The 13,900-nt window shown below is 40.8% G+C and overlaps 1 protein-coding gene across 3 annotated transcripts in view; it reads left to right on the top strand.

Moving 5' to 3' along the window:
* Positions 1 to 1,971: 1,971 nt before the first annotated feature.
* Positions 1,972 to 13,900, top strand: part of LOC106576846 (tyrosine-protein phosphatase non-receptor type 13) — a 79,588-nt gene continuing 67,659 nt past the window's right edge. For 2 of the 3 annotated variants that reach the window (XM_045700685.1, XM_045700684.1), the window contains exons 1-3: positions 1,972 to 2,284; positions 12,375 to 12,450; positions 13,680 to 13,833. In XM_045700685.1, coding sequence (XP_045556641.1) covers positions 2,047 to 2,284; positions 12,375 to 12,450; positions 13,680 to 13,833 — 468 coding nt within the window. In that variant the 5' untranslated portion in view covers positions 1,972 to 2,046. Of the gene's footprint in view, positions 2,285 to 12,335; positions 12,451 to 12,950; positions 13,024 to 13,679; positions 13,834 to 13,900 lie in introns of those variants that run through there. The other variant, XM_045700686.1, reaches the window with a different exon arrangement.

Here is a 13,900-nt window from a genome sequence, read left to right as displayed (position 1 = left end):
TATTAAATTGTTTTTTCCCCTCATCAATCTACACACAATACCCCATAATGACGAAGCAAAAACAGGATTTTTGAACATTTTGCAAATGAAAAACTTATATCACATTTACATAAGTATTCAGACCCTTTACTTAGTACTAACCGCCTTGAGTCTTCTTGGGTATGATGCTATAAGCTTGGCACACCTGTATTTGAGGAGTTTCTCCCATTATTCTCTACAGATCCTCTCAAGCTCTGTCAGGTTGGATGGGGAGCATTGCTGCACAGCTATTTTCAGATCTCTCCAGAGATATTAGATCGGGTTCAAGTCCGGGCTCTGGGTAGGCCACTCAAGGACATTGAAAAACTTGTCCCGAAGCCACTCCTGCTTTGTCTTGGTTGTGTGCTTAGGGAAGTTGTCCTGTTGGAAGGTGAACCTTCGCCCCAGTCTGAGGTCCTGAGCGCTCTGGAGCAGGTTTTCATCAAGGATGTGTACTTTGCTCCATTCATCTTCTCCCAATCCCTGCCAATGAAAAACATCCCCACAGCATGATGCTGCCACCACCATGCTTCACCGTAGAGATTGTGCCAGGTTTCCTCCAGACGTGACGCTTGGCATTCAGGCCAAAGAGTTCAATCTTGGTTGCATCAGCCAAGAGAATCTTGTTTCTCATGGTCTGAGAGTCTGGTGCCTTTTGGTAAACTCCAAGCGGGCTTTCATGTGCCTTTTACTGAGGAGTGGCTTCCGTTTGGCCACTACCATAAAGGTCTGATTGGTGAAGTTCTGCAAAGATGGTTGTCCTTCCGGAAGGTTCTCCCATCTCCACATTGGAACGCTGGAGCTCTGTCCGAGTGACCATCAGGTTCTTGGTCACATCCCTGACCAAGGCCCTTCTCCCCCGATTGCTCAGTTTGGCCAGGCGGCCAGCTCTAGGGAGAGGTTTAGTGGATCTGTCATGGGCGTCGTAAGGATTGGACCAAGGCGCAGCGAGTAAAGTGCTCATCTTCTTAATTTAAAGAAAACACTTAAACAAAATAAACAAATGACCAAAAACAGTTCCATAAGGCATCCAGGCTATACAGAAAATAACCACCCACAAAACACAAGTGAAACGAACACAACTAAATATGGCCTCCAATTAGAGGCAACAACAACCAGCTGCCTCCAACATAGAAATAGAAAACTAGATTTAAACATAGAAATAGAAAACAGAACCTAAACCAAAAACATTGAAACACACAAAACAAACACCCCGTGCCACGCCCTGACCAAACTACAATGACAAATAACCCCTTTTACTGGTCAGGACGCGACAGGATCCAAACGTTTTCCATTTAAGAATGATGGAGGCCCCTGTGTTTATGGTACCTTCAATGCTGCAGACATTTTTTGGTACCCTTCCCCAGATCGGTGCCTCGACACAATCCTGTTTCGGGGCTATAGGACAATTCCTTCGACCTCATGGCTTGGTTTTTCCTCTGACATGCACTATCAACTGTGGGACCTTTATATAGACAGGTGTGTGCCTTTCCAAATCATGTCCAATCAATTGAATTTACCACAGGAGGACTCTAATCAAATTGTAAAAACAGCAGCTCAAGGAAACAGGATGCACCTGAGCTCAATTTCAAGTCTCATAGCAAAGGGTCTGAATAAATATGTAATCAAAGTAGTTCAGATTTTTTTTAATAAAGTTCATCATTTTGCAAAAAAATCTAAACCTGTTTTCGCTTCGTCATTATGGGGTATTATTTGTTGCTGATGAGGGAAACAATGTATTTAATACATTTTAGAATAAGGCTGTAACGTAACTAAATGTGGAAAAGGTCAAGGGGCCTGAACGCTTTCCGAATGCACTTGTATGCCTAATTAAAAGAACAGTGATGAAGGAAATGAAAAAATCCTGGGCAGAGCATGCTCAGAGCATTTGGCTGAGCGGGACTTGGAGCGAGAGAAAGCAGACGTTCCAACATTTTTTCAATCCGCGCCACGCTCCAGCCAAATTATGCACATTCCGCTCCTCGCTCCACTCCAGCTCCACTACTCCACTCACATCCTCTGATTCACATGGCACCAACGGAAACCCTTGTTTTTGTCTTCTGTTGCAAAACCTTTTGCTATGTATTAATACCGCGTGCATTAATGAACTGTCTTCATCTGGTGTTCTACCGGGTTTCACCTGGTATTTTGCTTGGTTTTTCACCTGGTGTTGTACCAGGTAAGCGTGATCGGTATCCTGACTACAGTGAGGGCAGCGCGGCTGGAGCGGAGAGCAGACGGTACTCTAACGACTCCACCAAGTCAGGTAAAATGCATGTGTTAAATGCTGAATCATGTTTGGTTGGAACAAAATAGCTTTTTGGTAGCACTTTAGTTTACAGTGCTGAAATAACAGGATAACGTCCGGAAAGTAACAGTAAACAACAAGGAAATAGGATGGCAACATCCAGGTAAGAATGCAGTAATAACCCATTAATAGTTAGTATGTAGCTGCTAAATACTGATATAAAGTGTGATGCATTTTCCTTGTTATGCAGAAACAATTATTTGTTACTGAAAACTATCAATAAGAGGCTAATAAGCAGATGTATTTTGAGGCCATTTCACCTCTTACCAGCACCGCCCATACTTATTAAGAATGTACTTGAAACGATTACGAGGCGCATGCGTGTACCGATAGGATGCATAGGGTGTGAGTAGCTCCGTTTAGTACCGACAAAACTGTCGTTTATATGTAGAAACTAGACAACAAAGTCTAAATCAAGCCTCTAAACGTGATCAATCAATATATCCCGAAGCAACTGGGAGAGTGCGAGCGATTAGGTTTGTGCAGCAGTGAAGCAAACAGTTGGTAAAACACCTCAGCCGCACGAATCCAACAGACCATGGCCTCCTTCAAAAGAAAAGGAAAAGACAAAGGGCAACTTGGAGACGCAAACCAACAAGCTGCTTTGTAATATGTTGTCAAAAAAAGTAGATTTGCTCGATAAAACAGTAGAGGCTGTCAAATCAGACAAGCAAAAACGTGCGCATGAATTTACAATAAAAAATAAATATCCTTTTGGAAACAAAGTTGCAAACTTTAGAAGAGGAATTGGACCAGCAATAAAACAGAATGAGATGTATATTGTCCTTACGAGAAGACGAGGAAATAGGAGACAGTCACTGGAGGAAAATGTGATCAATTCTCAACTCAGTTTCCCGGCTGTGTTGTAGGTATGGAAGGGAAAGCAAAGGATGGAATTCACAAGCACCGATAAAGCCTTAATCTACCTGCAAGAAACTTTTCCACTCGAAAGCCTACAAACATTAAGCGTAATGGAGACCTCCATGGACAGAGTGGAGCCCCCTGCACTGAGAAGATGGAGTGGGAAGAAGCGATGCACGCAGGCTACATACAGTAATACTTAAGACTTGCTTATCGTACATTGTGACAGTATTATTGTCCCCTCCCCAAACACAATCTATAATCTACTTTCCCCAAGTAACTGTTCATCTCTATGAAGTAATGATAGAAGTAGCCGATGCCAACAGGCTACATGGACACTGATAAGAAAATTCAAAGGGGGAAATGTAGCATAACATAGACTGATCAGGTGAATTTAGGTGAAAGCTATGATCCCTTATTGATGTCACCTGTTAAATCCAATTCAATCAGTGTAGATGAGGTGGAGGAGACAGGTTAAATAAGTCTTGAGGCAATTGAGACATAGATTGTGTATGTGTGCCATTCAGAGGGTGAATGGGCAAGATAAAATATTTAAGTGCCTTTGAACGGGATATGGTAGTAGGTGCCAGGTGCACCGGTTTGTCAAGAAGAACTGCAACGCCGCTGGAATTTTCACACTCAACAGTCTCCCGTGTGTATCAAGAATGGTCCACCACCCAAAGGACATCCAGCCAACTTGAAACAACTGTAGGAAGCATTGGAGTCAACATGGGCCAGCATCCCTGTGGAACGCTTTCGACACCTTGTAGAGTCTGGCTGTTCTGAGGGCATGTCAATAGGTGTTCCTAATGTTTGGTATGCTCAGTGCATGTCAGTAACTGTTCTATGGATGGGTGTGTGTGCGCCCATGTGCGTGTGTGCTCGTGTATATGAATGGATGTGTGAGGGAGGGTGAAAATGTATAGGAAGGCAGGAGAGAATGGGTGTGTGGATGCATAAGGTAAATGTTGTATGTGAATTAATGAGAATGGACGAGTAAGTCGATGTATGAATGCGTGTAAATGTTTCTGAGAAGAGGGGAGGGTGGGAAGAGAGAGGAGGTTGGGACAGGCTTGGCTTGGATGGGGGTGTGTAAAGGGGGGGAGGAAAACGGAGGGGCAGGTGGAGAAGGACAAGCTTGACTTGGGAAAGATGGAAGGATTTATCTATACTACAATGTAATTTTATTTATTTTGCAAACCTGCTGTAAAATTAATAAGTTCTGGCCAAATTAGGAGAGGTTGTCAAGTCATTATTATTCCTTGTGTCATTATAGCTAAGATCCAATGGTGGTTATTGGTGAGAGTGGAGATGGGCTTTATCCAAGGGATCGGGGGGCTGGAAGGGCATCAGACACTTCCGTGAAGTATGTGTGGTGCCTCCACTCATTTCACTTTGTTTTTTTTGGTGCACCCACTCTCCCTAAGTAGAGCCCCACCAGCCACTATACTTTAATTTAATTCACACGGTATTATAAACTGACCGCACTATTTAAGTGGCAGTCTTTCTCTCATGTATTTACAATCACATAATCCACAAAATGTTGGTACATTAGGAGAAGAGTTGGCGCTTAAAAGCCCTAAAAAGGAAAAGTGTTTCAAAGTACAAACTAGTACTTGCTTTATGTTTTTTGTGTGTTATTTGTTAAATGTTTGCTCAGCCTACATGTTCACGCATTCTATACAGTGCCAGTCAAAGGTTTGGACATACCTACTCATTCAAGGCTTTTTCTTTATTTTTACCATTTTTTACATTGTACAATAATAGTGAAGACATCAAAACTAAGACACGGCGATTGGAACTAATAATCTCAAATTTGGACTTATCAGACCAAGGACAGATTTCCACCAGTATAATGTCCATTGCCTGTGTTTCTTGTCCCAAGCAAGTCTCTTCTTCTTCTTGGTGTCCTTTAGTAGTGGTTTCTTTGCAGCAATTTGACCATGAAGACCTGATTCAAACAGTCTCCTCTGAACAGTTGATGTTGAGATGTGTCTGTTACTTGAACTCTGAAGCATTTATTTGGGCTACAATTTCTGAGGCTGGTAACTCTAGTGAACTAATCCACTGCAGCAGAGGTAACTCTGGGTCTTCCTTTCCTGTGCCGGTCCTCATGAGAGTCAGTTTCATCATAGCGCTTGATGGTTTTTGCGACTGCAGCTGAAGAAACTTTCAAGGTTCTTGAAATGTTCCATATTGACTGACCTTCATGTTTTAAAGTAATGATGGACTGTCGTTTATCTTTGATTATTTGAGCTGTTCTTGCCATAATATGGACTTGGTCTTTTACCAAATAGGGATATGTTCTGTATACCACCCCTACCTTTTCACAACACTGATTGGCTCAAAAGTAAATTCCACACATGAGCTTTTAACAAGGCACACCTGTTAATTGAAATGCATTCCAGGTGACTACCTCATGAAGCTGGTTGAGAGAATGCCAAGAGTGTGCAAAGCTGTCATCAAGGCAAAGGGTGGCTACTTTGAAGAATCTCAAATATAAAATATATTTTGATTTGTTTAACACTTTGTTGCTTACTACATGATTCCATGTGTTATTTCATAGATTTGATGTCTTCACTATTATTCTACAATGTAGAAAATAGTAAAAATAAAGAAACTCTTGAATGAGTAGGCGTGTCCAAACTTTCGACTGGTACTATTTGAATTAAACCAAAGATACTGCAGTACGGGAGCAGCTCATACGGGAGTACGGGAGCAACACCGACCAATCCAAACTCATCTCTCGGCATGTCCAGCCCACTCCTTATCTCAGCCAATCATGGCTAGCGGGAGGTTGCTGACTTTTTCTGTGGCTAAACCAACTAGGCTCGTAATTTTAACAATTGTATTCGTATTTACAGATGACACACAAGTTCAGATGTTTCAGAAGGCATTTCTGCCAAAAAACACATTTTGATTAAAAAAAAAAAAGGATCTCCTGTGAAGTCGTGACTTGCGACATACAACTAGTTTCCTGAATCGGGTCACATTTGTGTAGTGCAAAAGTAAATGGATCCAAGTATGTTGGTAATTCATGTCATGTCCGACTACGGCTTGTCCATGTGCTAGCTAACAGCAACAAACCCAGACGATCTAAATGTGAAAACTTCCAGTAGAGATCAGCTATTCATTAGCTAGCTAACGTTAGCTGTATTATAGCTCTAAAGCATAATGTTTACTGTTAATGTTTTGAAATAACATATATTTATTTGATTGTAAACTTGTAGTCGGAAGTTTACATACACTTAGGTTGGAGTCATTAACTCGTTTTTCAACCACTCCACAAATGTATTGTTAACAAACTGTAGTTTTGTGAAGTTGGTTAGGACATTTTCCAACAATTGTTTACAGAGAGATTATTTCACTTATAATTCACTGTATCACAATTCCAATGAGTCAGAAGTTTACATAAACTAAGTTGACTGTGCCTTTAAACAGCTTGGAAAATTCCAGAAAATGATGTCATGGCTTTAGAAGCTTCTGATAGGCTAATTGACATCATTCGAGACATTTGGAGGTTTACCTGTGGATGTATTTCAAGGCCTACCTTCAAACTCAGTGCCTCTTTGCTTGACATCTTGGGGAATTCAAAATAAATCAGCCAAGACCTCAGAAAAAAATTGTAGACCTCCACAAGTCTCGTTCATCCTTGGGAGCAATTTCCCAAGGAGTCCTATAGAGTCCTATATTGACATAACCTGAATGGCCACTCAGCAAGGAAGAAGCCACTTCTCCAAAACCGCCATAAAAAGCCTGACTACGGTTTGCAACTGCACATGAGGACTTTTTGGAGAAATGTCCTCAGGTCTGATGAAACAAAAATAGAACTGTTTGGCCTTAATGACCATCGTTATGTTTGTAGGAAAAAGGGAGAGGCTTGCAAGCCGAAGAACACCACCCCAACTGTGAAGCATGGGGGTGGCAGCATCATGTTCGGGGGGTGCTTTGCTGCAGGAGGGACTGGTGCACTAAACAAAATAGATGGCATCATGAGAAGGAAAATGATGTGGATAAATTGAGCAACATCTAAAGACATCAGTCAGGAAGTTAAAGCTTGGTCGCAAATGGGTCTTCCAAATGGACAATTTTCCGAAGCATACTTCCAAAGTTGTGGCAAAATGGCTTAAGGACAACAAAGTCAAGGTATTGGAGTGGCCTTGACAAAGCTCTGACCTCAATCCTATAGAAAATTTGTTGGCAGAACTGAAAAAGGCGTGTGCGAGCAAGGATGCCTACAAACTTGACTCAGTTACACCAGCTCTGTCAGGAGGAATGGGCCAAAATTCACCCAACTTATTGTGGGAAGCTTGTGGAAGGCTACCTGAAACGTTTGACCCAAGTTAAACAATTTAAAGGCAATGCTACCTAATACTAATTGAGTGTATGTAAACTTCTGACCCACTGGGAATGTGATGAAAGAAATTAAAGCTGAAATAAATCATTCTCTCTACTATTATTCTGACATTTCACATTCTTCAAATAAAGTGGTGATCCTAACTGACCTAAGACAGGGACTTTTTACTAGGATTAAATGTCAGGAATTGTGAAAACTGAGTTTAAATGTATTTGGCTAAGGTGTATGTAAACATCCGACTTCAATTGTATGTAATGTGTACAACAACTATGTATTCATACTATGACTCTTCCATATACATCGGATGTCCACCGCCCTCATATGACGTCTGCTTAACTGTTTTATCTGGTTCTTCAATGACAGACGGAACAGACAAGGTTAACTTTGATTCTATATAATAAAGGCCAACAATATCCAGTTCATTACATGGAATAAGGTTATTGAATATTTAAAGAGATTGTCAGCAGATGTGGTTTTCCTGCAAGAGTTACTTCATAAAAGGAGAAATGTAATATTTAAAGAGGAGCTTGGTTGGAGAGGCCTATGCTGCCACCTACAGTACTGTTGTAACTGTAGAGGTGTAGGCAGTCTGATAAACAATACACACTTTTCCCTTATCCCAGCACATGGACCAAGAAGGACTTTTTCAAATTTTTTATTGTATCTTTACATGGTGAAAAATACACATTGATTTCATTGTATATCCCCCCATCCTCTAGAGTTTTTAGATAGAATTCAAGCTATTTAAGATCAAACACAGACTGGAACTAATATTTTAGCAGGTAACCTAAATTACACATTCTGCAAGTTAGACAGACATAGCAATAAAAAAAGGCAAATTCAAGGAGCCTCCAAAAAATTCTGAAAAATGTAATCTACAAATATTTTACAGGACACATATAGATTGACTATTTCCAACTACAAAAGACTGCTCCTTTTTTGTCAAAGTAAGAAAAGCTCTTTAAAATGGACTACATTTTTATCTCCAACAATATACTGGGTTAAAAAATCCATGATATCTTTTGGACATCAGAGCAATGTTGAGGGAATTGAATTTGAGTCAGAAAAGGATACCCATATGAAGGTAAGATATACAAAACCATGCAGAAAGCCTATCCAACTGACAATCTCTTAAACAATATATAAACTATTCTAACCAAGACCTAAAAAGAACTGATATTGGCACAAGATGGAAGGATTATTGGAACATAACTAATGAATATTATACAGGAGACAAAATTCACAAATTCTACAGCAAAAGGCAGAGTAATGTCTTAAGTGTAAAGCTAACATAACTCAATGATTCATGCTTTCTGGGATTGCTATAAAGTACAAAAGTTATGGGCGGAATTAGAAAGTTTGCTCTCAGAAGTTTTACAATATAAATGTACTTTTAATCCATCTACTTGCATATTTCAAGACTTGTCAAATGAGGGTGCGGTGAGATACCCAATGGGTTGGTCTGTACTTTTCTCATCAATCATTTGAAAAAACATTTGCTTAAAAACTAGAAATCAATTGACCCTCCATCATTAAGACAGTGGATGAATCAAATGCATTATTATTTAAATATTAAAAAAATATGGGCTACAGAGAGAAAAAGAATAGTGCAATTGGATGTCATATGGCATTGAGAAGTGGTCACCAACCGTTCCTGAGTCAAGATCACTTTCTGAGTCAAAATGCAAGCTAGGATCTATCGCTCAGATTATTTATATACATGACTTAAAAAAAAAAGTTGTTTGCAACATTAACCAATTAAATCCAGTTCTGTAGCAATGAGGTTTGTGCAGTAGGCTATAGCCACAAGAAATTATCACTGCATAATGGCTGTGCTTAAATTACCCTGCCAATGTTGTTCTTCCCAGAACATTCTGAAATTATATTTCAACATTTTAGGTATATGATCACACTGGTTATATATAGTTTGTTGTATTACTCGTGAGGCACATTTACTGGACTGATGGCCTGCATCTGATGGTCAGTCTAAGGGGAGGGAGGGAGCAGCGGTGAGATTGCCTCTCACCCAACTCACAGACCCTCCTCTCTCCCTCCCTCCTCTGAGAAAAGGGGACACAGTCTTCCAGCTGATGTCGAAACTTAAGCTGCACTATTTCTACCTCATGCACCAATTCATGTTACTCCTATGACCAGAGAAAGTGAAATATTCCTCGATATTAAAAAAGACGCAAACCGCTAATAATACCGAAAGTTTAACGAAACATTTTGCTATACTCACTCGTAGCAGCTGCAGTTCTGGTTGTAGTGTGAGTGGAAGTAGGGAGAACGCACATTTTATATCTTATAAAAGTGTTGAACAAAGTGCTGACAGTGCTGAATAACAACTTACCCATGAACTTACTCATAAAAACAGCAGCTCTTTCCTGTATTCGCTGAGTCTCTTTAGTCATGGTTTTAAAAGTTTGAGTCTCACATTAAGAACTTTGCTGTGCGTTCGAGGCTTATTTTTAGTCTATGGTGCGAGGAAACTGCACACACGGTGATCCAAGCTATCTGATTGGCCAACAGTAGGCCTATAAGTGCACTTGATTTGCTCTTTGGGCCTGCCGAGTAGGCGGAGCTCTACCTTCAGACACATGAAATGGTTCAAATGGGAACACTCTGCCTTCCCAGGGCTAGGGCTTCTGAATCAAATGCACCTACCGCCAACAGCAAAAAGTAAATAAAAAATAGAAATGCAAAGCTTTATCGTTGGATTTTTTACAGAAATGTTTGTTGTTCAACTAGGAATGCCTTGTCGACCAGTTGTAGATCACTGGCATAGTCTTACAACCATTATAAATTGAATGGGTGGAAACATGTGGGTCTGAGCATGCGTTGTCTTTTGTCTATGTATGGTTTGTTTTGTTAGATTTTTTTTTACATCTAAAAAAATCTAAAAAAATTGGAAGAATGTACTTGGAACTTTCGTGGAAAGATTGTTTATTTAACAGAAATGTTTGAGAAACGACGTACTAATTCTGTATGTGGAGTCTCATCTAGGGCTGTTACGGTGACCGTATTACAGTCACACCGGCGGTCACAAGTCATGACAGCAGTCAAATTCCACGTGACCGTCACAGTAATTAGGCTTCTCCGTGCTCGGATGCTGCTGATGGTCATGAGTAGCCTACCAAACTTGCTAACTGCCTGGTACTCAGCACTCTATTGTCCCTCTAATCAACCCGACAACAATGCAAATGTATCAAAAATCTAAACAAACACTTCATGAGAGCCCCAGAACTCATGCTGCGCAACATTTCTATTGTCTATACAATTGCGTGAGAAAACATAGTTTTGATGGCCTGTATTAAAAAAGGGAAGGATCCCTCAGCTCTCTATAGGCTAGGCCTACTGTATTTATTTCTCAACTTTCCTAATATTACGCAGATTGCTTCTCTTTACAACAAGAGTAAAGCCTACCTGGCTGGTATGAAAATAAACCATGGGAAAGGCGTCCTTCATTCGCTATTTAAGTGCATAGATGACATGTATATTTTTTTCCACCTGTCCCTGTTTTGAGACTGGTGCATGATAGTGGTCCATTCTAAATCCAAACAAATCTCACGCATATAGTGCATTCAGAAAGTATTCAGACCCCTTGACTTTTTCCACATTTTGTTACGTTACAGCCTTATTTCTAAAATGGATTAAAAAAAAGAATCCTCATCAACCTACCCACAATACCCCATAATAACAAAGTGAAAACAGGTTTATAGAAATGTTTGCACAAAAAGAAAAGATTACCTTATTGACATTAGTATTCAGACCCTTTACTCAGTACTTTGTGGAAGCACCTTTGGAAGCGATTACAGCCTTGAGACTTCTTGGGTACGACGCTACAAGCTTGGCACACCTGTATTTGGGGAGTTTCTCCCATTCTTCTCTGCAGATCCTCTCAAGCTTTGTCAGGTTGGATGGGGAGCATTGCTGCAGAGCTATTTTCAGGTCTCCAGAGATGTTTGATCGGGTTCAAGTCCGGGCTCTGGCTGGGCAACTCAAGAACATTCAGAGACTTGTCCCGAAGCCACTCCTCTGTTGTCTTGGCTGTGTGCTTAGGGTCGTTGTCCTGTTGGAAGGTGAACCTTCGCCCCAGTCTGAGGTCCTGAGCACTCCAACATCTAGTGTGTTCCAACGTCTAGTGTAAAGCCTTCCCAGAAGAGTGGAGGCTGTTCTAGCAGCAAAGTGGGAACCAACTCCATATTAATGGCCATAATTTTAGAATGAGATGTTCGATGAGCAGGAGTACTTTTGGTGATGTAGTTTATCTTTAACAGGTTATTACTGCGTTCTTACCTGGACGTTGCAGTGCTATTTACTGTTTACTATTACTTTCTGGATGTTACCATTATTTCAGCTTTGTAAACTAAAGTGCTACAGTTTTGGTTTTTCTCGTTTAGTGACTCATGGAAAACAAACTGATGTTATTTGTGTGACTTAATTCTGGGTTTGCAGAGGAGTAGCTAGACAGCTCTCAGTGTTTTTCAAACATGATATTTGTTAATACTGTACAAAAAAGGAGATTTCCGTGTTTCATTTGTTGAAGAATGTTCTAGATGATCTTAAGCACTCCTAATGATTAATTTGCTCTTTACAGTTAATGAGATAAATATTGCTGTGGAATGTGGAAGCTGCTGACATGCATCCAGAGGGAAAGGTTCCTTTTCTTAGTGTAAAATGTGTAAACCGTTGCTTGCAATAGGTATAACAGTATAATGTGTGGCATGTTTAAAATATTTAAGTATCTTTGAACTGAACAAATGTTTGTACTAGGCCTATTTATTCCTAAAGTATCTGTTCTATCAGTGTCGTTTGGTGTTTGTGTTACAGAAAGTTTACTTCACAAACCCTGGAGACAGAAACCCAGGAGTTCGCCCACCCCTGCATACCCACCAAACATAGACCGGTATATATACCTGGAAATGTTGCGTACATGGCTAACAAAGCAGATGAGCACACACACACACAAACACACCTACCTGTGGGACTGACCTGTGTGTATCCTCAGACTTTAAACAACCAGATAGACTCTGGGAAATATGCACACCCTCATCCATTACTGCATCCTACAGTCTTTGGAAAAAAAGTGCTATCTAGAACCTAAAAGGGTTCTTCTGCTGACTCCATTGGAGAAATGTTTGAAGAACCCTTTTTGCTAAGAGTAATACACGAAAATGGACAGAAATAAATAATTTTATGTTGTCTACAACGTACTTGATAATGAGCAACTAATGCTGTAAAAGTATTGGAAAATATTTTTTAAAAGTGTTCTGATTGTTTTGGAATAAGGCACAAGATTAAAGCCTGTTGTGAAGGAAATGTTACTTTGTGAGGAAACAGTCTTGAAAATATTAATCTTGACTTTCCGTCACGCTTCATAAAATCCGCCACCGGTTTTCCTCGCAGATCCCCACTGGAAATCTCCACAGACAGAATCAAAGCAAGTAACGACAAGAGAATCATTAAAGATGCAAATGGGGTAAGAAGGGAGCCCCTGCTCGCAGCACCAAGTGGAGTTTCTTACACAGGGACACAAAGTCAATCTTAAATGAATCATTGTTTATTATCAGCGCGCTGGAGAAGTTCCAACCAACTCAACGCACCAAGTACACATGACGATCAGGAGCTCTAATGGGGCAGTCCCGTTAGTCCCCTTATATACTGGTTACAGACACGTTAAATAGGCATAGTTCATAGGGTTGGTTCTGGCATGTGTCTGGCACCGTCTCCTATCATAACTTAACAAACATATTCTGGGCGTTCTGCCAGATAGTCCTAAGGAGGAGGTCATGACGCCCCCCCACCACCCCTCATATCTTTACCAGACACAGGCAGAAACCAAGGATTGTTTATGACACCAAAGACAAGATTAACATTTGAAGACTGTTTCTTCACAAAGGAACATTTCCTTCACACGCTCTTTCTGAACTTTCTATATATCTCTCTCACTGCTTGTTGACTTTGACTCTGAGCAACAATGACACTGTCTGAGTGTGTCACTCATCTCCCCTGTCCCCTTCTGCATGTTGTCCTTGTTTACTTCTCTCTCTCGCTCTCTCTCTCACTCTCCTTCCCTCTCTGACTATCTCTCTTTCTTTGAATCTCTCCCTGACTCTTTCTCCCCTGTCCTTCAAGACTGCCACAGGGTCTCAGACACAGAGAAAGTAGTAGTAGCTGGCTGTGCCAGAGCCCCTACATTGGCGTCCCCTCAAAGGGCGCACCCCAACTCCCCAGCCCCTCCATCACTTTCAGCGACTCCTCAGCCAGCCTCACCCAGAGGAAAGCCAAGGTAAGTCTGTCTGTCCATCCGTACCTACATCCGTCCCTGCATCCGTCGGTCTATGATCTATCTATGA

The sequence above is a fragment of the Salmo salar genome, chromosome ssa18 (assembly GCF_905237065.1).
Source record: "Salmo salar chromosome ssa18, Ssal_v3.1, whole genome shotgun sequence".
NCBI lineage: Eukaryota > Metazoa > Chordata > Actinopteri > Salmoniformes > Salmonidae > Salmo > Salmo salar.
Note: the sequence above shows the minus strand (reverse complement) of the source record. Positions and strands in the feature narration are given on the sequence as shown.